We start from the raw sequence: 25,816 nt of genomic DNA, 5'->3' as shown, positions 1-25,816 counted from the left end.
TCCTGTGCGTCTGCCTTCTCTCCTTCGATGTTATGCTGATGAGTCACCAGATAGCTGTGTGTCACTGAGGTTCACCCACGTCCAGCTATGACGAGACGCTCTGTCCACTCCATGATGATGGACACTTGGGTTGTGGCCAGTTCTGGGCACCATGAACAATGCTACCACGAACATTCTTGTCGATGTCTTTTGGTGCACATGTTCACACACTTCTGCGGGTATATACTACTGGAGAACAGAACTGCTGAGCCACAGGGTTTACGTATATACAGTCTTAGTAGATCGTGCCCAACGGGTGTTCATGTTGAGGTGAAGAGCACTACCTGTTTCTATTACAGGCATGCCTCACGTTTTCATGAGAGACTTGCCGAGCTGTTTTTACTAGCCTAAAACACAGTTCCTTCAGAAAAAGCAAACACATTGAAAGAACATCTCACCTTTCTGATAAAATTATTGGAGGCCAGGAGCTGAGACATGAAGGACACTGACAAAAATTTAAAATGCCGCAGTTGCTTGCTAGTGTGAGCATCTATGTTAAAAACCTGGAGCATTTCTTCTTGTGATTCGCTCTTGTAAGATACTGATATGGGAAGGGTTTCTGAAAAAGAGCAACAAAACAAGTGACCTCACTCATCTTCGACCTGATTCTTTGGTATATAGATACAGACATAATGAGCAGGGTAATTTGAATCTGAATTCAAATTTGAATCCCACATTCAAATGCATACAATTTTTAGAGAGAAATCTGTTACTCTGTTATACACATAATATACAATATGTATATTATTACACATATGCATGTGTATATATAATTTGTTATACCCAGTTTTTCCTCTTCTAAATAAGTGAAAGATAGGAGTATATTTACCAAGAAAGTACCCAAACAGCCCTGAGAATATAGAGTATGTAAGACAAAACCAACCAAACAAAAAATAAGGTAACTGAGACAAATAAAGAGAAGACAAAGATACTGCAAAAGGAGTCTGAACTGGCTTCATGCCCCATTTCCAAAGCTGAAGAGACATTTACTTTGATGGCCCACAACAGACTAAAGGAGGGTCATCCCTTGCCTTCAACATTTAACCCTAAAAGCTGCAGATGTCTGTCCTAAAACTCTGTAGAATCCCACATTCAAATGTATCAAATATGAAAGGGGTTGGGGTGCCATGGCTGGGGGTCCGTGGTGGGCCACTTAAAAACCACTGTCCTAGAGAGTGACTCAGAATGAAGGCTTCGTCCTCAGCACGTCACCACACACAGCTCACCAGCGCCTCCCAGCTCTGTCCCTCCCAAACCCAGCCAAGCAGGGCAGACAAGGTAAACGGCCGGTCACCCAGACAACAGTCCCTGCGGAGTCTTCAGACCCTTCTTTCTTATGTACCTCACTGTTCTCCAAAGGGCAGAGAACTAAGAACAGTCAACACGTCAGCCCTTTCTTAAGCCAACCTCATTGGTGCTGTAATTAGCGGAATTTTCTTCAAGACCCCTACGTGATAAAATTTTCATATTTAGTTACCACTGCTGTGGTACCTGCTTTATTTTTCTTCTTATAAAGGTCTTCACGGGAACTCCCTGGCGGGCCAGTGGTTAGGACTCCGCACTTTCACTGCCGTGTCCCAGGTTCAATCCTGGTTGGGGAACTAAGATCCCTCAAGCCACACGGCGAAGACAAAAAACAAAAAAAAAGCTTCACATTTTAAGGGGAAACTAAGATACAGCTAATAAGATGCTGCTAACTTGCTGTCACTTTACCATCAATTCATCCCAGACACTTGGAACACTCCACAGCCCACACAGAGGCACAGAGGTCTGAAAGTCAACATGTGAGGAACAGCAAGCAGAAACCCCACTTACTGTTTTCCATAAACATTTGAGAAGGTAACAACCGTATACTCGAATAAAAATTACTAACTTTAAAAAATCCTTCTAAGGACGCACCATGGGTTCTGAAGACAAGCTGCATTACCTTCTGCCTCTCTCAAGCTTCCAGATTAAACAGTAATTAACATCGGACTTAATGCCCACCTTCTTTTTCCTCTGGCAGCTTCATTAAGTACTCAAGGATATTCATCAAGCTTTGGATCTGATGCTGCACAGTAAATTCACAACAGACTGAAATCCAAAATTCAGTGTCTGCCTCTAAAACAGCATCCTGTGTAGAGGAGAGAAACAGGTCGTAAACTGTACCTCTCCAATTTATGTTACTTAGTAAGTACAAATAAGGGAAACGTTTTAAAAGTACTTCTTCGCACAGAAAGCCACTCCACGCTGTTCCTTATGGTCACGTGTATGACCAGAGGAATCAGGTACTGAGCTTCTTACATAAAAAAGCCAATTTATGAGAATTATGAGGCATAATTCCAGGATAAACTGCATTATGATATCTGGCAGAAATGAACATATTACTTTACTTGGAGTAGGCTCTAGATCTATTCCTGGATCCCACGTCTAAGAAGCCATTTAAAAACAGCCCTGGACGTGTAACTTCTGCCCTCATCTCTCTTCAAAACAGGGCTCTTCAAAACTGTCACCTGCATCTCACTGACTTCAGTGACACCGACCCTCCTCCCCTGCCCCCTAAAAGGCCTTCAACACCATGTTCAGGACACAGCTTAATTCCTGTACAGCTGTACTCTTTGGGGCGTAATTAAAATACACCCACCCAGCACGGCACCAGCCTAGTTTCTTAGAAAAGTCAAGTCGCCCTCAGGAGAAGCCCTGTTGCTCCTGGGGGTATTCAGTGCCCCAGGCTCTGGAAGCAATTTCAGAGAATGCTAGAAACACCTTTAAGAGCCCTTCTGAGCACACACCGTTAAGTAGTGCACACTAAGCACCACCAGCCCCACGTTTAAAGTGGAAAGTAACACAAAATCTGTGTGAAACACCCCCCGTTTTTTCTTGTCACCGCGCCCTACGCTCTGACCTTTTCTCCGAAGGCAGCCACCAGCACTGTTTTGGTGACATACTGTTCAAACAGCAGGAGGAGGAGAACCCAGAGGAATCTCTCTGCGCCCAGGGTGCCAACAAGCTGGACGAGGACAGGCAGGCGCCTGTGCTCGGGCACGTGGGGCAGCGCGTCTACAAACACGCTCATGATCTTGACCACGATGCCCTCCACGTTCCTCGTGACTTCTGCAGAGTCGCCACCATCAGACTGCAGGACAGCAAGCAGGGACACTGAGTAGAAGCAAATAACCCTCCGAGAGACAAGCTATAAGCAGACATGAAAAGGCCTTCAGATGTGCCCCCAAAAAGTTATCAAAGGAATTCTAATAATCAAAGACCAATCGGTAAGTATCCAAGGAGCATATATAGATTATGTCCTCGGCACTCTGTGGCCCTGAGGGGACTACAAAGTGCACGGCGTGAGCACTTCCCCAAAGGAGATGTATCATCTCCACGAGACACAATACACTTGTGAAAAGGTTAACAGGAGGCACTAGATGGCAGATGCCAAAGACGGGCCCTGAGAGCAAGGCTGCTCTCGGGCCGTCCTGCAAAAACCAAGCAGGATTTGAGTTGTGCCTCGAGAAGAACGGTTTAATCTGAAGAGCAGAGTGTGGCAAGGCCATCAGCTCCCTGCTGCTTTCAGAATAAAGTTCAAACCACCTGGTGTGGGTACTCAGAAGATAACAGCCTAATGGATGAAAGGATGAAGGAACAGACACCTGCACGAACGGCTAGCCCGGTGCCCCTACTTCCACCCCCTTCGGCTCTCCACGTCCCTCACACACACTGCGCACACCACCCCCAGGCCGGGACTGCCTGCCCTGTCAGGGGGCAAATCCTATCTCCTCTTCAGACCCATTCAAAGTCCACTTCTTAATAAAGTCTGTGTGGTCATCCTGGCCCACGTGGACCTTCCCCTATCCTGAACTCTTCAGTGTTTATCAAATACCACTGGCATATACCATATTAACGCATATCGTTATTTTCCTTTTTATATACGTCTCCTGTAGTGGCTAACTTGCTGGACAGAGAATACCAACCTTGTACCAAGATTAAAAGGAGGAGGTGCTGGATATGGTCATCGCTGAAATGGTCAATAGCATGAGGAAAGACAGTGACAACAGTGGGGGTAAACAGAAAACGCAAGCCGACAGCCATGCCCATTCATGTGCAAGGCTACTTTTTAGTTTCAAACTCTTCACTCCTTGCCGAGACTAGTCCGGCAGAGACCAGGTCTCACTCATCTCTTTGCGTACTGAGCTCTCAAGGGAATGCTTGGTAAATGTTTGTTGAATTGTATGTTAACACATTTGCTCTAAAACTTCCTATTTCATCGACCTACACAGGGGTCTTGTCAAACTGACGCAATGTCCTGAGATACACAGTAAATGTAAATGCACTTTGTCAGAGCAATGTTAAGGCACTTGTATAGTTATACTGGCAGTACAGCAGAACCAGCTCGGCATGTTTATAGGTATTTCCGCAAAAGACATTATTTCCAAGAGTACTCCTTAGCTTCACCACTTTAAAATTTAAGGGGCATAAATAACGGAGCATTTCAGAAAGGCTTTTCATGTCATGTATTTACCACTACTTGAATTTCATGCTATGTAAAATCTTAAAAATCAGAAAAATAACACCCATGATGGTGGAAAGACAGCTTACCTGCATAAGTGCTGGAATTACCATTTTCACTGTCTTGTTAATAACTTGAAAACTGTAAGTATCATCTAGACGCATCACATTGGCTCCCATAAATGTAAAAATAGACATGATGTTGTGTAGAACTTTATCCTGAAAGAAAACACATTTTTCCATATTTTCCATTTTAAGCACATCAAGTATCAAGATTCATTAAAATCAGCAATAAAAAGAAATAACTCAAATTAAAAATAGGCAAAGGATTCACAAAGACATTTCTCCACAAATAAACAAACGGTCAATAAGCACATGAAAAGATGATCAGTATCAATTATTAAGAAAATGCAAAATCCAAATCAGAAGACACCACTTCATACCCACTAGGATGACTATTATAAGACAATAACAGCTGTGAGGGAGTGGGGACATAGAAACTCAGACACTATTTGGTGGGTACAAAATGGTACAGACGCTCTGGCAAATAGTCTGACAGTTTCTCAGAAAGTTAAGTTGGCATATGACCCAGCAATTCCACTCCTATTGAAAATACTGAAAACATATTCACATAAAATCTCCTATACGAGTGTTCACAGCAGCGTAACTGTTAACAGCCAAAAAGTGGAAACAACTTAAATGTCTGTAAACTAATGATAAACAAAATATGGTATACACGTACAATGGTATATTATACAGCCGTAAAAAGAATACTGATTCAAGCTTCAAAACGGATGAACCTTGGAAACGTTACATGAAGTGCAAAACAGACACAAAAATGGCCACGTATTATAAGATTCCATTACAGGAAACGTCTAGGATAGGGAAGGTAGATCAGGGTTGCTGGTGGTAAAGCAAACAGGCAGTGAATGCTAATGCATACGGCGTTTCTTTCTGGGGTTGATGAAAACGTTTAGGAAGTACATAATGGTGATAAGTGTACAATTCTGTGAATGAAGTAAAACCACTGAATCGTATACTTTAAATGGGCGACATTTAACTATATATTCTTATGGCATACGAACTATATTTCAATGAAAACAAAAGAAAAATAGCAATGATTCTTAATTTTTTCTGGAATATCTACCCCTTTGAGATCTACTGACTCTACACCAAGGGGAAAAAAACCCATACACCTTAAATCTTGTATATGATTTTAGTAGATTAAGAGACCCGCTAAAGGTCATGGAGAACGAACTCCAGGTTACGTACATCTGACCTAAATCCCCTACATGAAAATACTTTCAATCTCTTCAAAATTTTTTAAATGACATATTTCTATAAGGAACACAATTTCTTTAACTGAGGTACTTTATAATCAAATTAATTTTAAGTCACTGGTTGAAAGCTGTGTGAGGATTACCTGAGGATTCACGGGATTTTTTCCAAATAACACTAATACCACCACTTATTGGATAGCTACATTGCACCTAGCACCGTGCTAAGTGCTAACAATAAATTATCCAATCCCGTTCTCACAACAATCCTACGAAGAAGGTTACTATTATTCTCCACTTCACAAAAAGGGGAACCAAAGCTTAGCAAGATCAACCAGCTTACGGTCTCAGCTATCAAAGCAGCAGGGCCAAGAGTCCCATCAGCGCTGTAAGACCCAGAATGTCCACTGAGTTCAGAACAGTGCAGGCCTACGCATTTCCACGGGAAAAGTATCTGCTTAAGTCTTAAATCATTAACACTTACAGGAAATATTCCAGCAACAGCACCCAAAAGTAAAAGGGCATGGTGATGGGTCTGAGGCATCTCGGAAACGCGGATGCACTGAACTATCAATTCCACGTTGAACTTCTCCTCATCAAGAACATCTACAGGGCGAGAAATAAAAAGTCTCTAAGTGGTAGGTACATTCATACTCAGAGTAGATAATCCTTCCCCCCTTTCCTTCCAACAAATTACACACCTTTTGGTATTTTGCCGCCATCTGGAGAGAGTTTTTGGCAGATGTTAAGCAAACAACTTAGAATTAACTGTTTGGTGTATTCCATACTTCCCTGCTCCGGTGGCAAAGGCTCTAAACACCTTCAGGATGCCCGGAAGAGAAATGATGGGAAATGAAAGAGTTGTACAATTTCAGTGCTGCATTAATGACCACTGTCCAGAACATATATTAAATAAACATTTAATTTAAAATAAAACATTAACATTAAACATTTAATGTTAATAAAATATTAACATTATTTAAACATCAAGTCTAGGGCTTCCCTGGTGGCGCAGTGGTTGAGAGTCCGCCTGCCGATGCAGGGGACACGGGTTCGTGCCCCGATCCGGGAAGATCCCACATGCCGTGGAGCAGCTAGGCCCGTGAGCCATGGCTGCTGAGCCTACACGTCCAGAGCCTGTGCTCTGCAACGGGAGAGGCCACAACAGTGAGAGGCCCGCAGACCGCAAAAAAAAAAACAGAACAAAATCAAGTCTAGAGCCTGCGCTCTAAAGCCCACAAGCCACAGCTACTGAGCCCGTATGCTACAACTACTGAAGCTCACGTGCCTAGAGCCCCTGCTAGACGCATCTACAGAAAGCCTGCGAGCAGCAACAAAGACCAAACGCAGCCAAAAATAAATAAATAAACTTATTAAAAAAACCAAAAAACATCAAGTCTATAAACATGATGTAAGATTTCTAACTCTGATTCTTCTAGTGCAGGCAGGTGCTTATGTCACATTACCTCTCCTCTCTATCACACCTTCCATCAACCTATTTTAAATCTCCTTAGAGGACAACCTTGGGAATTACTTTCTTTTTGGACGAGAGCACACATCCACGATGCAACGCATACACTATAGCTATCTAATAACGCACACCTAAAAAATACAGCGGGTGTCACACTATATCCTTAAATACAAGTAATGATGCCCCCGGGGACATGGTGTTGAAAGTGAGGAAGGAAAGTAGGCCGGAGAAAGCGCTCATTTATTACGTGATACAGGATGAAGGTTAGTTTCAGGCCCTGGCAACGGGTTCCTATAATCATTCTTTAAATCTTTCAACTATAGTATTCAACTTGCTCTATTTTACAGACTAGCTAAGCAAGAAGTGAATGTGAAAAGAGAATGTTAAATAAAATAAGATGGGCAAGAATTAGAATCTCATTCTCTCACAGATCAAAGGCAAGTGTCATTACCTTGACAGCAGGTTAAAAAGAGTCGGTATCAATATCTGAGGACTTTTGAGTTTCTTTTTGTGCTGCAGTAATTCTAGGATGAGGGTTGCTCTTTGCCAGTAAGAACTGCCAACTTCCTGAACAGATTCTAGATCTTGTGATTTTCTGGGAAACAGACAAGACAAAAAGTTAGCAGAGTAAACATTATCAACGCTAATAAGTAAAAATGACTGTATCCGATTATGCCCAATTGATGGGTATCAAAAAATCACAATGGTTCCAAAACATCCAAGGCCTAGGGGACAACAGTGTTCTCACTGCATTCATGACTCTTACTTCTGCTGCATTTTCTGCCTCCTTGTTTGCTGAATTGTGCCTAAGGACTTAGTTTTATCTGGTGGCTCCAGTTCTATTCTGACTTGTTCAGCATTAACGGAAATCTGGAATAGGAAGGAAGAATGGGTGATGACAGGATTCCATGGGTTAAAATTAGAGCAGTTTACGTTTATTCAAACAGATACAATGAACATGTTTCTGTCCACTTTGTCCCCCTACAACCCTACAGCCCAGTCCAATGCCCAAAGGCAAATATCACTGACAATTTCTTATGTATTGTTTGGGAAATTTTCCATATACCAACAGCTCTATAACGATTAAACACAGACAGACAAACAGACAGACACACACACACACACACACACTCACAGAGGAGCATATTATGTACACTGCTCTGTGCCTTAATTTGTTCCACTTAACTCATCTTAGAAATCTAAGTAATTATGTTAAAAATTCTGAAAACTGCAGAATCTGGATACTAAGACTTTACCACACTATTATCTATTTTTGTGAAAGTATTTTCCTAAAAAAGCACAACAAAACAAAACACTAAGTAACTAGGTGGTTATTCTGATCTATAGCTAGGTTTCAATATACATATAAACCAATGAGCAGATTCTCAATTCCATTCTATATGTCATTAAACAGCTATTTAAATCAAGCAGAATAATCCACGACCCAGCTGAACATGAAGCCACCACTCATTCCTGTTCTTGCATAAGAGGGAGATCCTCCCTAATATGAGTAAGATCCAAACTAACATACACCCTACGTGTTCAAAACTATAATTATTTCATACAATAAAAATAATGATGGGGCTTCCCTGGTGGCGCAGTTGAGAGTCCGCCTGCCGATGCTGGGGACACGGGTTCGTGCCCCGGTCCGGGAAGATCCCACATGCCGCGGAGCAGCTGGGCCCGTGAGCCATGGCCGCTGAGCTTGCGCGTCCGGAGCCCGTGCTCCGCAACGGGAAAGGCCACAACAGTGAGAGGCCCGTGTACCGCAAAAAATAATAATAATAAAATAATGATGAAGACTTATAACATTGATTTTGCACTTTCTCTATGACTTCCTTTTCCATGATTCTGGTTAATGGGAACATCTGACTTCCTAAAAGCATTATAAAATGGAGGAAACTTAAACATGGTATTACTTGGAAGAGAGTAAACGTCAATAAACAAATGGCAGGAAGTTTGCAACTTACCCCTTTAAAAACACTGCTAACAGTCTGAGCACAATGTGAGTTTTTACAGTTCACCAATAAATCAAACAATGTGCACAAAAGCTTCTGCTGAACCCTTTCATCCGAAATAGCTGCAAAAAATGGCTTCGTAATCTAGAGGCAGATAAAAGGGCAATTGAGATAAATGAACAAACTTCAATTCCAAACATGATCTTTCTATCATTCTCTTTTACAATGTGAAACTGGTCTCCATTTTGTCAGTTTAAATGACTCATGTACATCATTCAGTTTTGCAAAATGGGTCAAATATATCATATTCCTTTAAGGTATGCCCAGTCTATTTTCTTGAAGTAAGACATTACAGATCTTTGAAACCCTGAACATGTTTCAGTTTCTGACAGAAATCACTGACCTTTTCGAGGGCTGTAATCTGAATGGTTGGCATTCCTGTGCAAAGTTCCTTTGTTGTGTGCACAGCTTTTATAAATATATCTAGACTCTTCGGGTCCTTATGTAAAAGGGAAGCTGAATATTCATTATATTTTCCCAGAATGAGATGCAGAGCAATGACCTCATCTTTCAGGACAACTGTGGGCTCCTTCTGGATCTTTTCTAACAGTTGCTCAATCACAGGCAACAGCTGAGAAAGCACCATCTAAAGTTTGGAAAATTTATTAGTAAATAGTTATCTATATGGATACAAGTCTTTGCTAGCTGTACAAAGACATCCGAAGATATGCTGCAAGACTGGAAGCTTAGCCTGGAGAAAAAAAACCAATAAAATAATGGCCTCTTAAGACACAGGGATAGCTATTAATCCAACTAAGGCACCCAGGTCCCCTCTGACAGTTCAGTCTGTAACAGTCAAAAGCTCCAAACCCTTTAGAGATGACAAGAAAAATAATCTGTGAGCATCCTAACACTTTCTGAAAATAGGAAATACAAACTCAAGTTTTGGACTATAAAAATAAATTGTACTTTTTCTACACTACATTTCCAATGCTGTGTAATTAATATTAATTCAAATTATGTATCTGGAGTCTTTAATAACTCAACCAGGAGTCAGCAAATTACGGATTGCAGGCCAAGTCCAGAGGACCATCTGTTTTTGTCAATTTTGTTTACTGAAACACAGGCACGCTCATTTGTTTACATACTGTCTGAGGCTGCTTTCGCAATACAATGGCAGAACTAAGTGGCTGCAACACATTCTGTATGGCCCACAGAGCCTAAAATATTTACTACTTGGTTTTTTACAGACCAAGACTGTCAATTCCTTATTTATACCAGGCTGATAAAGGCCATCTGTTTGCTTACAACAAGACAATATAATCAAATGGCTTTTACTCCATTTGATTCCTCTTTTAGTTCAAGTTGCAGTCAGTCCAAGAATGGTAAGGTCCATGGGCGTTTTTGGAACACAAGGATGAGAAGCAGTTTTTCTGTACCAGCACAAACCACCACACAAACATGTGATTCACAACCTCTTTCTTTTGAATCACAGGCTTCCTTGACAACATAATGAAAGCTTTGGATTCTCCCCACAGAAAAAGGTACAGCCACATACATTTTAAAAATGAGTAAATGATTTTGGAATGTGCACAGACTTTTATGTTCAAATATATTATTTTGTGGAGGATTTTCACCTGAAGAACAAACAAAAACTGACAGTTTTTCAGCAGTGCATCGCCAGTGTTTTTCCCTGTGTAACTGTAAAATTCATTTAAAATCACATCAGTGATGAGACAGGGATAACACACAATTTTAAAATGGAAAGAAACTCACTAATATTTGCTTTTTGTATCCTGTATCTCTTTTCTCCACCTCAACTCTTCCCCCTCCCAAATTAATAAAATGTTCACATCTGAGTGTATACATGCAACTCTCACAAAGTCTTACGCACATGTGAGCAGTTACAATAATCTTTAGTAACATCACATGGATTGGACAGCCCACTTAAACTGCACATACCTCACTGCTGACGTCCTGAAGTACTTTCATCAAATCTTTTGCAATATAAGATGGGCAACTATATACACAATAAAGTAGGTTTTTCAAAGTTTCAGACAACTTCTGATGAGATTTCAGCTTCTTTTCTCTCTGTAGTTCCTCAAATAAAGTAGCCAAATCCTAGTATACAAAAAAAGAAAACCGGATTGGAAAAAAAAAAGTTACATGTACTACTTATGGAAGATTCTTTGCCAAATGATGCGACACTGCTCATGATTTTCAATACCCTTAACAGGAAAGGGTATCACTACCCATCAGGTAGCTTACTATCAAAAGCTAAACACCAGTAAAAAGATAGCAGAAATGAAACATGGCATTGCTATCTTCTTAAAATGGGGGAAGAAAGACGTGCAGACGTTGACATATCAATTTCTAAATTCAATGACTTAGTCAATAAAAATCCCTGCAGGGCTTCCCTGGTGGCGCGGTGGTTGAGAGTCCGCCTGCCGATGCAGGGGACACGGGTTCATGCCCCGGTCCGGGAAGATCCCACGTGCCGCGGAGTGGCTGGGCCCGTGAGCCATGGCCGCTGAGCCTGCGCGTCCGGAGCCTGTGCTCCGCAACGGGAGAGACCACAACAGTAAGAGGCCCACGTACCGCAAAAAAAAAAAAAAAAAATCCCTGCAAAGCAGAATGTCAAGAAAGGAGAAAAAGGTTCATGTGTCCACACGGGCATACACACTCTCAATCTTCTTTGCTACTGAGTTTACCTGAGCAACATAGGTGGCATCTGAGGTGATCTCCTCTGCTTTAGGAACCACATGATCTATGATCAGATGAAACTGGGATGCCACTCCGCTGAGGGCCTGGAGACAATGAATGGCAGCCCTACGTACTTCTTTTATGGGGCTTCCCAGATTAACGAGTAGAGATGTCACCACTAAAACCAAAGGGAAAAAAATTTAAGTAACAATTCAAAACATTGAAACAGTGTAAAACTTCAATAGTACCAAAGGGTGCATGATGCAAGTTTTCCTCTCAACTCCAGCTCCCTCTCTGAAGACCAGTCACTGTTTGTTTTCTATTCTAGAGAAGTGTTAGACATTTTCTGTTATATTCTTTTGAAAATACACAAATGAGACCACAGCATACATACCCTGTTCTGCACCAACTGCTATCACATCTCAATGTATACTGGAAAGGTTTTCCATGTAAGTACATACATATCTGCGTTAAGTATCCTTTTAAAACCGTACACAAATGCTCCACTGTATTTTACTTTACTGGTTACTGTATTTTACCTTACTGGTAAAAGTTTAGATTGTTTCTAGTCTTTTGGCATTAAAACTGCTGCAACAAACACCCTGTACATACATCCTTGCACAAGAGTGCAGAGGAAATAACCCATCTGTGCATGACACTTTGCAGATATTTTGTCCTGAATAGATGTTTGTTTTCACTTTCTTTTTGATGCGGAAATTTTATAGCTTTATAGAAGAATTTTTCTTCCAGTTTTACATGCTGCTTTGAAAGGTGCTCCCCACTCTAAAAGAGTTTTAAAAGTATCTACCTCTAGTATTCCATATTTTCTTCTAACACTAAAACTAAGTGTTTTTTAATGTGAAATCTTTAGTTCAGGTGAAATTTTTGTCTAAAGAATAAGGTTGGAGTCAAGCTTCTTTAATGTTTGCAAATGGCTAGCAGATGTCCTATGTAACAGTCAACCTAAGAACCCCACAGATCTGGGATATCAGCTTTGTCATTCACACATCTCATCAGTATCTGAAACGTATCTATTTTTGCCAACTATACTTCTAGAACCATGTTCAGTAAAAATGATGCACTTAACAGGAATGCTTCTGTTTCGCCAATTACGTGGCAAAAATACTAGCTTTTGATTTGAGAAGTATTTTCATCATGTTACTCCTACTCTGCTGTCACTTAATTAGGAGTAATTACTGATTTTTGTCTCATGCCTTTTCAGATCTTTGGACATGATTATATGGGTTTTCTCTAGCCAGTTATATAATAGAATACCTTGTTTTGAACCAACTTTGTATTTTGGAATGAACTCTGGGGAAATGTTTATTTTCTAAAATAATGTTGCTGGACCCAGCAAGTATTTTATTTAGAATTTTTGCATCATTATTAAATACAGCAATCGCCTTTTATCTGTAAGGATGTTGTGCTGGTTTTAGACGAAGAATCTGGAAGTTTTCCTTGGTTCTATGCCCTGCCCACTTCAATAACACTTAAATAACCGGCTTCAAGGACCTGGTAGAAATCAAGTGAATCAGGGTTTTTTGAAGAAAAGTCTCCAGGATAAAGAGACATCTAAAATCCTTTTATGGTAATTAGTTATTTAAGCTTTATTCCATACTACTTACTGGGGCAAATTTTGGTGATTTTTATCTTGCTGGAAATGATCCATTCTACATACACTACTTCTGGAATGCTAAGGAAGAGTGTGATAAGCTTTCATACTCTTCCAAGAAGGTCATATGAAAGCTGGAAATCCTTCCTGGTCTCCATGACATTAATTTATAAAGTAAAGCCAAATATGAACAGCTGAGAAGTTGAATTCATACAAAGGGCAGCATCAGGCCAAGGTATCTGTTTGCTAAAATTCCCAGTAGAGTGGGGCAGAGCTTTCAGAAAAAGCCAAATTCAAAAACAAAGTACTAACTACTATGGTTACTATGCTCAAGTAAGTAACTGGAACCCAAGGTGGGTTAAACTACATTATTTAAGCAATCAGCTGTTAAGTATGTCCTCCACTTAAAAGTCTATGTGACTTCATTCTCCCAACTAATTTTTTTCAGATTTGAAATAGCATATTTTACATAAAAGCTGAAAAAAATACTTGAGTTTTGCTTTTAAACATGTAGATAAACTTACTATATTGATAAGGCATAACAAACCAACAGCAGCCTCCAGCTTACAAACGTTAAACTCTTATTCATTTAGCAAAGACTTGCTCTATGCAAGCCTGAGCTGGAATACATATTTGCAAAGAAAGTGAAAAAACTGGTTAGATTCCCAAGCCACTGACAAAAAGTTAACTCATACAATTATATTAATATTGCAAACCCTTTTTCTTTTGCACAGCATAATATTTTCTTGTAAATATATGAAAACAAATACCAGCCAACACTTCCTAGACTCCTAAGGGAAAAGGTATGGCTAGAAGCTCACTGTGGATTCACAGTGGAGTGCTCTGAGGACAGGTGCAATGAGGAAGCAGCCCTCTGCTTGAGGCCCTGGGGGACTCTAGTGGTCCTTGAGCTTCCATGAAGAACAGAGTGCATCTCTCCTGTTTTCAGTGGAGTAACTGTGACATATCTAGGCAGCATAAATGCAAAAGTACTTCAGGAAGTGGGGAGGTGACAGAAGGCAAGACAGCAGGGGTAGAAAGGGAGCCCATCTTGCAGCAATACCAGAGGAAAAGTTAGGTCCTTTGGTCATGCTATGTACAAAGAGGCATATATTCCTCAAAAGCCACTGCCTTTGATGCCAAAGGATAGCACATTTCACACCTAATTAGAAAATCTAACTACTTATGACTTCGTTTTTTTGAAAACTCGTAAGTTTAACAGTAGATAACTATTTTAATAAACTATGGTATCTTCACACAAAATATTCTGCAGACATTTAAAAAATATATATAATTCTATATTTATTAATATAGAAAGATGCTTACAATGTATTCATTCAAAAAGTTTAAAAAATGCCCAGGACATATACCCTGAGAAAACCATAATTCAAAAAGAGTCATGTACCACAATGTTCACTGCAGCACTATTTACAATATCCAGGACATGGAAGCAACCTAAGTGTCCATCAACAGATGAACGGATAAAGAAGATATGGCACATATATATAATGGAATACTCAGCCATAAAAAGAAACAAAATTGAGTTATTTGTAGTGAGGTGGATGGACCCAGAGTCTGTCATACAGAGTGAAGTAAGTCAGAAAGAGAAAAACAAATACCGTATGCTAACACATATATATGGAATCTAAAAAACAAAAAGAAAAGGTTCTGATGAACCTAAGGGCAGGACAGGAATAAAGACACAGACGTAGAGAATGGACTTGAGAACACAGGGAGGGGGAAGGGCAAGCTGGGACGAAGCGAGAGAGTAGCCTGGACATATATACACTACCAAATGTAAAATAGATAGCTAGTGGGAAGCGGCTGCATAGCACAGGGAGATCAGCTCGGTGCTTTGCAACCACCTAGAGAGGTGGGATAAGGAGGGTGGGAGAGAGACGCAAGAGGGAGTGGATATGGGGATATATGTATACATATAGCTGATTCACTTTGCTTTACAGCAGAAACTAACACAACACTGTAAAGCAATTATAGTCCAATAAAGATGTTAAAAAAAAAAAAAGTCCAGGAAATTCACATCCGAAAAACCTGAATAAACCTTCTTAAAAGTAAATCCACCTTAAAAAGGGACTGCAATATTTCAGTAAGTAGTGGAGAAAAAATTACATTCGTGGGATTTTATTGTGTAAGTAAAACTTAAAATTGTATATCTATCTCACATATAACAAAATTTTGGTTACAACTGTAATTATGTGCTCTTTCAAGGAGCTAATAAAAGATAAATATTGAGAAATTGTTCTGGGGAAAATGTATGATCATTCACTTTGCTTTCATAGAAAATTTATAACAAGTGATTTGGGAATAAAAACCTTAATCAAGAGCATGTTCAAATTCTCCACAGGCCACTCTCATTCCTCTGATACTTAAATGATTCCATCATCCTCATCAACTTTCTCATCGTCAATCACTATAGGGTCTAATTCTGACAGATCCTCTCATTTGTCAATAGCTTTGCAAGTCAATCCACTTCTCAACAGCATATTTATCAACTTTATGAAATTCTGCATCTTTTGCAAAATTTACAATTTACTTTATAAAAACAGAAGTTTTATTTTTGGGTGTTTCATTAGTGAGCGTCCAACCTGATAAAATAGATACCTGATAAAAGAGATAAATCCAGGAGGGCTGCTTGAATGGAGACCAATTTAATAATTAATCAGTTGAATGCTGAATTGTATTATGATGGGTTTGGCTTCCCTAGACAGCCCAGTTACTATTCAAAAAATGAACAGATGGATATTAAAAACCCATGATTAACCACCTGCCATTTTTATTATCTGTTTTGGTGAGATTTTGCCACTGACGTTTAGAACTTAAAAGCAATACTCAGAAGTAACCAAAAACAGTCTACAAATACACAAAAATAGATACGCACACAAATACATACATACACAGACAGAAAGAGTATCCACCCACACTAATAAAAAAATAAAAAGAAATTCTCCAAACTACGACCTTCACACACCACACGTGGAGAAAGAATTACCATCTGGTCACGACAGAACGGAACGATGCTACTTGTAGTACCTGGAGAAGATGCGGATGCCAGCTGATGTTTACACTGAGCTTTCTGAGAAGAGAGCATTGCAAAGCCCACATAAAGAGCTTGAGTCTGCAGCACTGTTGTCACCCTGCAGTTAAGTGGATTTGAAAGGCTAGAACCATAGGTCCATAAAACAGAAAAGAACTTGAATAACTGGAAAACATCTTCTAGATGTACCTAAATTAAAAACAAAACACAGTGAAGTTTAATTTAATTTTTACTCACATAAGCTGGTTCCAAATCCTCTTTCCACTAGTGTACAATTACAGAAAACAATTTATCGCAACGTTTTGCTTTGTCTAGTCACTTAAAATTATTCTCTGCTTGGTACTTTAACCAACTGGGACGGGTGTGAAAGAATTCAGACGACTCGCTATAATTTTGCACTTGAACACATTTAACAACAATGGAAAGCATGAGGTTGCCAGGCAGAAAACCAAGACAAAAGTGATGTCGGGAAGCCTCACTAAGAAAGTACCGTGAGGGTGGAGTGAGCAGTGTCAACTGTGTCAAATGCTGTCGAGAGGGCAGGTAAGACAAGAGCAAAGAACTGACCACTGGGCGTGGCAGCACAGAGGTCACGGTGCCGTGATGAAATCTCTTCACCGAGCGACTGCATATCCTAAATCACCTCTCTGAACTGCAGTTTCTCATTGGTAATGACAGTAGTCAACCGAACATATCTGGCCATTGTGATTACTAAACACCTGAGCAGGCCTAACGCATGAGGAGGCCGGCAGCAATGTCAGTCTCCGTCCAACCTACCGACAGGTGTCACGAATCAGCACTGCTTTACAGGGTCTGCATCCATCACCACACGCTCGTCTAAAAGTCTACTTTCATGTTCATTAAAAACTGTCATAACTCAAAGAATCTACAACATATTCTTCAAGGGGAGAGTCTGCCTGAAAAAGGTGAGCTAGTACCTTCATGAAAAGTTTCATCAGAACCCGAAAATGGACGGTGTCAGCACCACTGAGAACCAGCTCGAAGAGCCCAATGAGCAAGCACAAGTAGTCTCTGCTGTCTTCTTTCAGCTGCTCAGGGTTCCACCAGGTATCGTCTACGGGGACGTTAAGAGAAGGAGAAACGGTGCATAAACTTATGCAAATACACCGCTGAGAACTTCTCATTCAAGACAAAGAACAAGTTGTGGAATCAATAACTCAGTTTTCCACAGTATCACATTCAAAGGATTCACAGCTTGTCCTACCTTTAGGAAAAGATTTAGGAGCCTTTAGTGCATGAATAAAATTTTTCAGTGAAAACACGAGTAAAACTGAGTCCTCCACAGCAATCCTCTGGGCAGTCTTGAGCTGTTCTACATAATGTGCCCACAGCTCCAATGGTATCCCTCTGTCCATCATCAGCTCAAAATTCCATTCTGAGGGGATCTCCTGAAATGTTAAAGGAAGCAAAAATAGCACAAGTTTAAAGGGGTTCTGAACATGGGTTATACAGATGGACTGCAATGGCTATATGACTGGGTAATTTGCAAAATCTTGTCTATATGTGTATTTGGGTGGGGAGAGGAATAATAGTTTTAATCAGATTTTTAAAGAGATCTAACCATCACTAGTCACAAGACACAAATAAGTTCATCATGGCTTCATTTTATCTATGTTTTCTTAAAACATCATCCCTAAAAACAAATGTTATTCATGTAATTTATCCTTGTCAAATAAAGGGTAGGCACGTTTCTAAACAGAAAAATAAGGTACTGGATTTCCAAGAGATCCTTAAGGGGACTTTTCTCATTTCATACTTTTCCTGCTTATCTGAAGAAGGTACATGGTCAAATCCCCAAACTTGCAGATGATTCTAAACAAGAAGCAAAACGTTAAGGTGTTTAGATGTTACACTACAAGCGCCAAAAGGAAGCATGAGAAATGGTGCAGGAAAACAACAAACGAGACTCCATGTAGGTGAGCGCAGAATAATAACTTGGTAGTAAAATAACCCAAAGCCAGACTTTTAAGATAATATCTCTAGTGAGGGATTTCATTGGCTCAAAGTGCTGCTACGGCCGAAAAGATGCTCGGGTCTCTCAGAAAGGGCATCAAATATAAAACCACCTGTTATCTACGTGTGTATAAAACACTCGATTTGTCCACACTTTACCACTGAGAACAAACACAGTCCGGGTCACCACACTTTCAAAAAATAAAGAAAGAAGTTAAGAAGGGCTCATCTGGGTATGTGGGTGTGTACGTATGTATTTATTTGCCACGCTACGTGGCTTGCAGGATCTTAGTTCCCCGACCAGAGATCAAACCTGGGCCCTGGCAGTAAAAGAGTGCCGAGTCCTAACCCCTGGACTGCCAGGGAATTCCCTGGGCTATTTTTTAAAATATGAAGATTCAGTCTCTTAAAGTTTACATAAATTTAGCTATAATGGCTATGACCAGAACTTATAAAATCCTGAGAGTATAAGTGAACGTTAAAAAGATGGGATTTGTTGAGCATCTCCTACAACAAGGAACCCTCTGAAGTCTGGAAAACAAATAAAAACAAGACACTATTAAATACAAGACACTATTCCATGGCAGGTATTAAAAGAAATAATCTATAACCCCAAGGTGTGGTGTTTCGTAAAAATATCAACAACTGAAACATGTTCCTTAGTAAGACTGTCAAAGATAATAGTATGCTGGCAAAATCCAAATTAAAATAATACAAAAGATCTATTCTAGTAAACAACAGAATGAAACAATACTTTATTCAAGCACTAATATATCTAGTGAATTCCTCACCACTAGACGTAGTTAAGTATAGCTTGGATACTTACCCAATAAAGATGATACAGGGGAGAGTCAACTATCAGACACAAACACCACAAACGCGAAATTCCATGATTCAATTAAATTTCTTGCAAAAGGAAGACAGCACCTAATCCACTATCTACTGCTACCCAAGGCTGACTCACATCTCACCCCTAGAATCCAAAGACTCAGCATCTCAGCCCCCGATTTTCAGTTCTGCTGCGATTAACAGGCCAGGCAGTCACTTTTCTAACATTCAACTTTCCAGAGAGTTTGCACTCCTTACCACTGTAGTAATGACACTTTCGAGCTTCTTTATTTTTTTCTGCAACAAATTGAAGACTCTTGTCGCAAATGGAAAATGAGTTTCTTTTAAAGACGAACAGCAGGAGACAAGTACAGCCATGATCACGTGAAAAGTCACTTTCTGCTTCAGGCTAAAGGACTCCTTTTCTCCAACACTTATTAAATCCTCCACCTTGAAAAATAGACAGACTCCATGAATGGTAGCTCTTGGTTTGCATAAAAACTATTTTTTCTACCTCTGGTATCTAGGTATCATGTATTTCATATTTAGAGTGAGATGATATATATAAAACCTTAAAGAAGTAGTAAGCATTGATTTCTGGGTAACCATAAAAATAAATAATTTCAGAAATTATAACAAACACAACTGCACTTGCCAACTGGATGTTTTTATGCCTTTAAAAGATTTACTAAGGCAAAAGAAAATTTCTCCTCTTTTAGATATTTTGCTATTTTAACAAAAAATATGACTTTCATATTTTAAATGAGAGGAAAAAAGGTTAAAAAGTAGACATTATATTCCTACTGTCCAATATACAACCAGGATGAAATAAATTACATAAAATGTTAAGGATTTCAAACAATCTGCAAAATATACTAAACACTATGTTTTTAAAACAAAACAAAGTACTCAAGAATGGAAAAGTTATTTTAAAATAACTAGAAGAATCTAGTAAAGCAATCACTGAGGATCCAATAAGATTATGAGAAGGAAACCCAGGGGGTTGACTTCGACAACATACCTACCATCTTTAACATTGAAGAGGGATCCCCTGAATTTATATTGTCAGCCAGCAACTCAATCATCTTCTGATTTGCTACACCAATTAGTTCTCCTGACTTTGTGCTTTTAATCACATTTTCAAGAGCTGTTTAAAAAAGAAAAAGGAATTGAACACCAGAGGGCCCTTATGTTACTAACACTCACCTAAATATCATGTCAAGTAATGAATTTAGGCAAAAGTTTTACAACTTTCCTACGAAGGTTTGCTTTTTATTTTTCTTTTCATAAAATTACGAATTCTTCAGTGGGTCAGTGTCCTTTTCACTGTATACTTTCCATATTAGCAAAAATTTTAAAATATCTTGCTGGCATGTAACACAATGAACAATTTCAAATAACAATCACTGCCAATTTTTAATTATGGTTATCTTTTTTTAAAGTGTCACCTGTTCACTTTTTCTAAAAAGCAACTGAATTTCTTACCTTCTTTCCAGCCTCTTAATAAAGGATGCAGAGAGCAAATTCCTGATTTTGATAAATATATAGCCATTTTCATCTCAGCAGATTCCATATCATCATTGTTGATGACCATAAATGGCAGCAGGTGCACCACCACCTGATTCGACAACTGATCATTTTCACTCAGTATCTCTGCTTTAATTAGTATGTCTGCTGCTATCTCAAGCACATTGTACCTAAAAGATACATAAACACATTTGGTTGAGACACATTAGAGACTTCAGTTCAGCAAAAAGTCATCGTTACATTTTTCCAGCTCAACTGACACCATCCTAGTCTCTTTACCAAACACATTATTGAGAAACATCAAGATAACACTTAAAATCCATGCTAACAAAGGAGTTGTTTGGGACATTAATTTTAAACCAACTCTGTCAAATCTTTCTTTTTGAGAAATCATTAGGTTAACTATAACATAAAACGTATCACACTATACATCTCAACTCCACTAGAAAGCAGAGATTCACTCATCAGTTCAAAAAATATTATCTGAACACATACTATATGCTAAGAACTAAATAGGACACAAAAATCTGTAAGACATGCTCTCATCCTCTAAGGAGCTTAGTCACTTTTCCATGCAAAAAGCTTAGGTGCCAAAAATGAAATAACAAAAGCTCATCAAAACATTACAGAAGGTATCATGTGATTCTGAGCTTATTTTTTACTTAATATATTTGTAACTGTTTTAATTATAAAGTATAATATATTATCCTTGTAAAATAGAAATACATTATATGAAGTAAAAAATTAAAGCTCCTTCCCATCCTACTTCCCAGATCTCAGTATTATATCATACATTATACACTTCTTTTTCCATTTTATTAAGAAAAATTTCAAACATAGAGAATGTTACAACAAATCCATACAAACCCAAATAAAAGTGAACTTAATATAAGAATTTCAGGCACTTCCCTAGTGGCGCAGTGGTTAAGAATCCACCTGCCAATGCAGGGGACACGGGTTCAATCCCTGGTCCGGGAAGATCCCATGTGCCGTGAAGCAACTAAGCCCGTGCGCCACAGCTACTGAGCCTGCGCTCTAGAGCCCGCGAGCCACAACGAGTGAGTCCGTGCGCCCAGAGCCCGTGCTCCGCAACAAAACAAGCCACCGCAATGAGAAGCCCACTCGCTAAAACTAGAGAAAGCCTGCGCCCATCAACGAAGACCCAACGCAGGCAAATATAAATAAATAAATAAATATATTAAAAAGAAAAGAATTTCATTAATTTATTTGTATGAGGAGATACAAATACATACCATCCCTTATTTTTTGAAAGTTCTGCTCTTTGAAAGAGATTCAGGAGATTTGAAACTGTCACTTCTGAACTAAACCGTTGTTTGAAAATCTAGAGAGAAAAAAATACCCGTAAGTAAATTTTTGCTTGCTTCAAATATGGTGCTTGTTAAACGAACTTAAAAAAATTATGAATTATAAAGAATTTATCTCCCAAGAATTCCAGTATAATTTAAAAGTTCTATGAGAGCAATTTCGCAAAAGTGCCATTCAGGATCCAATTTCCCAGGATCCCTACGTGTTTACTACTGGTAAAAACTCACAAAGCACTTTTCCTTTTTAAAAGAACTTCCAAATATATAAAGTTGTATGACCTAATTACTCCCATGTGCTTTCCCCAACCAGGCTTAAGTCTGTGCGCTCAACAGAACAAATTTCCAGTGAAAGAATAATTTCCAAATACGCTGCTGCCTAGAGCAGAGATTCATGTGAGAAGGGTAAGTAAAAATTTACAAACAAAACATGCATATCAATGAACAACAAATTCACTCACCTCAAATGCACTTATAGCTGACAAGACAACATCTATGTTATCATCACCTAATCGGGTTAAAATAGCTTCTTTAATGAAAGACTCATCGATACTCTCCTGAGCAATAGAAAAAAATATTAATTTAGTTGTTGCTAAAACCTCTGAAGACTTTACATTAGAAAGAAAGTATGGTTTTGTGAAAAGCACTCCAAAATTCCAGTTAAGGAACACAGGTTCTGCTGCCCCAGATGCGAATTCAAAACTAAGCACACTTGCGTTGAACTAGGCAAACTCTAGAAGTCCTTTTTAGATGAATAATTGTTTGGTACAAACTCTTTCCAGTTTCCATTGAAAATATAATAAGATGTGCAATTAAAATACAATTCTGCATTAAAGAGTTCATCTTGTTAAAATGAGAACCTAGATTTTGGGAGAGCACAAACTAAAGAACCAGAATGTCTAAGTTTAAATCCCAGTTCCACCACTTACTAGCTGTGCGACCTTGAGCAAGTTACATAACCTTCCTAGGTCTCATTATTCTCATCTATAAAATAGGGCTAATAATAATACCTACCTCAAAGGGTTGTTACAGGATCAAATAATACATATCAATACTTAAAACAGTACTTTAGACATAATAAGCAGTGTTAAAAGTTAGCTTTTAATTTTCAAGGTTTTTACAAGGATGATAAGTGCTGATGACAGTGCAGTCTGCCCCCAAAAGTTCATATTTTTCTTTTAAGTAACAAAGAAAATAAAGCATAAAATCATTCACAATAACAGAAAAATAAGACTGCTAACCAAACTGAATATATCCCTACCTGTAGGTGGTGAAAAGAAAGAAAACAAGTAAATAATCCCACAGAAATAATTTATGTCGGAACATTGGGAGACAAAAAGTAAAATCCCTAAAATTCATAAAACTGAAGTCGAAGTTTAATGCCAAATGCCAAAATTTTCTCAAAAGCTAACAAGTAGCCAAATAGCTCAATCTGGAATTTGAGAACAGAACAGAACCTATGTCCAGACATTAACAGTGAAGGGAAAAGGAAATCAAAGCATGCAAAGACAGACATTAACTGCAATTACAATACTAAAGCCTGTAAGTTGAATGTATACACTGCCCTTCACTGAAAAAACTAACAAATCCAGAGGAGGACAGGGTAGGACGGGATTAAGAGTAAAAGCAGGAAGGCTAAGAATGGCTTCAAGAATATTAAGAGATTCCAGGAATCTCGCTTTTTATTCTAGGCGCTGAAATCTTCCTATTACAACAAAGAACAGTATTCACTGAGTTTAATTATCCAACAAATCAATGAGACAAACCTACCAGCAATCTATGAAAGAAACATAATTTGTACCAGATCAGAAATGAATCAAGTCAAGCAATATTTTTCAAATTTGAATACGTCTACCATTTTAAAAATTATGTATAACTCTTTAAAAATATAAGAGAACAAAAATATTTTAAAATTACCAATTGAAAAGTAAAAAAACTAAAGAAAAAACAGTAAAATTTAAAATTAAATAAACTTAACATGGTAATTACGATTAGCTGAAATTAAATTCTACTTGTAATATGAATCTGGTTTTAATGGTCATGACACAAGTTTAGAGTTCAGTGTGTTTGTACTACTATGTGCTATGGAGAAACTAAACTCTGGTAGCATTTTTATCTAGTCTAGAAATTTTCCAAATATGCAAACGGTAGTACATGAGATGATTTTAGATATTAACAGATGAACATTCTTATTTCAAACTGTATTACCTACAGTAAAATGTACATACAATTAGCACTTCAAACGCATGATTTTAAAAGCTATGAAAAAGACGAAGAGGATAAAGAAGTATAAACTACTAGGTATAAATTAAGTTACAAGGATATAATGCATAGCACAGGGAATATAGTCAAAATTTTGTATTTACTTTGTATGAAGTATATAATCTATAAAAATACTGAATTACTATGTTGTACACTTGAAATATAATATTGTAAATCAACCATAACTCAATTTAAAAAAAAGAAAGCTATGTGAAAAAATGAGTCCATTTAAAAGAAACTAAAGAAAAATTTAAAAAAATAATAACATCAGTGGTCAGCTAATACAGCAAAATATTTGCTTGAATGACTAAAGTTTGGAAAATACTGCTCTATTTGAATCACTGCAAAGTCTTTGTAAAATATCATTTTGTTCTAAAGGCTTTATTTACAAATTAAGTCAGCTTCTGTACTTACTATTAGGAGCCACCAAAATTTTAAAGCCAAATGCAACTGGCAGGTACCGAAATCATGAACAGGGCTCCAAAAGCTATCACGCTCCAAAAGCTATCACGCTATCACGCTCATGTTAAACTTAAGACCATCAAATTCAAATTTCAAAACTAAAAAATTCTCAGATAATTTATGACCCTCTGTAAATTAATCTATAAATCCCAGGTTGAAAAACTCTCAACTAAAGCTAACCTAATCATCTGCAACGTGGAAACATATACAGGTTAAAATGGTGGCTTCTGGCATGTATGGTCCTAAATCTTTGTCCAGTGAATGCCCATATTCTTTATTAGGCTTATCTCTATAATTAAACAGTATTGATTCTAGGTGGTAACTTCAATTTCTTATTCTAGAATTACACTGCTCATCATAAGGGTAAAAACATCACAAATGAAGGCTATCTGACACAAACCTTTGATGTTGTCATGACATTTTTCAGATGATTAACGGCCAGAAGTCTCACAGGAGCAAGTGGATGATTCAGACTGAGCATCAAGGAGGTATCAGAATCTGCTAAAAACTACAGGATTCAGCACAATTACCACATGATCTCGCCATTCAATATGAGCAGCACATGATCAAGAAGAACCAGAGAAAACCACCCCGAGCTGCCCAACTTATTCAGTAACAACCATCTAATTTCAGAAACCAAAAAGTACACCAAACTGAAAGTAAAAAGTAAAGCAAAAATCTTTGTCTCCAGAACATAGTATGAGTAACAGCAGATAAAAATTTGTTTTGTGAATGTTGCGATTTCATGTATACTTGTGTCTACATGTAAGTTTAAATTAGTGAAGTAATTCTATGAAGTAATTTTGTATTCGGCATATATCTGATTCCAAGGTGAAAAGCACCT

At 38.4% G+C, this 25,816-nt stretch overlaps 1 protein-coding gene across 3 annotated transcripts in view; it reads right to left on the bottom strand.

Annotated features, from left to right (window-relative positions):
* HEATR1 (HEAT repeat containing 1) overlaps window positions 1–25,816 on the bottom strand; it is a 50,011-nt gene that overhangs the window by 13,747 nt on the left and 10,448 nt on the right. For all 3 annotated transcript variants that reach the window (XM_030839485.2, XM_060286846.1, XM_030839487.2), the window contains 21 exons: window positions 25,373–25,480; window positions 22,710–22,805; window positions 22,180–22,268; window positions 20,885–21,096; window positions 20,425–20,546; window positions 19,658–19,849; window positions 17,823–18,006; window positions 17,536–17,672; window positions 16,594–16,786; window positions 11,942–12,111; window positions 11,193–11,351; window positions 9,634–9,876; window positions 9,243–9,374; window positions 8,039–8,142; window positions 7,724–7,867; window positions 6,503–6,621; window positions 6,286–6,407; window positions 4,615–4,743; window positions 2,924–3,154; window positions 2,026–2,152; window positions 438–598 (listed from right to left, as the gene is read on the bottom strand). In XM_030839485.2, the coding sequence (XP_030695345.1) occupies window positions 438–598; window positions 2,026–2,152; window positions 2,924–3,154; window positions 4,615–4,743; window positions 6,286–6,407; window positions 6,503–6,621; window positions 7,724–7,867; window positions 8,039–8,142; window positions 9,243–9,374; window positions 9,634–9,876; window positions 11,193–11,351; window positions 11,942–12,111; window positions 16,594–16,786; window positions 17,536–17,672; window positions 17,823–18,006; window positions 19,658–19,849; window positions 20,425–20,546; window positions 20,885–21,096; window positions 22,180–22,268; window positions 22,710–22,805; window positions 25,373–25,480 (3,174 nt within the window). The remainder of the gene's footprint in view (window positions 1–437; window positions 599–2,025; window positions 2,153–2,923; window positions 3,155–4,614; window positions 4,744–6,285; window positions 6,408–6,502; window positions 6,622–7,723; window positions 7,868–8,038; window positions 8,143–9,242; window positions 9,375–9,633; window positions 9,877–11,192; window positions 11,352–11,941; window positions 12,112–16,593; window positions 16,787–17,535; window positions 17,673–17,822; window positions 18,007–19,657; window positions 19,850–20,424; window positions 20,547–20,884; window positions 21,097–22,179; window positions 22,269–22,709; window positions 22,806–25,372; window positions 25,481–25,816) is intronic.

This window comes from Globicephala melas, chromosome 16 (genome assembly GCF_963455315.2).
Source record: "Globicephala melas chromosome 16, mGloMel1.2, whole genome shotgun sequence".
Taxonomy (NCBI): domain Eukaryota; kingdom Metazoa; phylum Chordata; class Mammalia; order Artiodactyla; family Delphinidae; genus Globicephala; species Globicephala melas.
The sequence above is the reverse complement of the archived record's forward strand: the minus strand, read 5'-3'. Positions and strand labels throughout refer to the sequence as shown.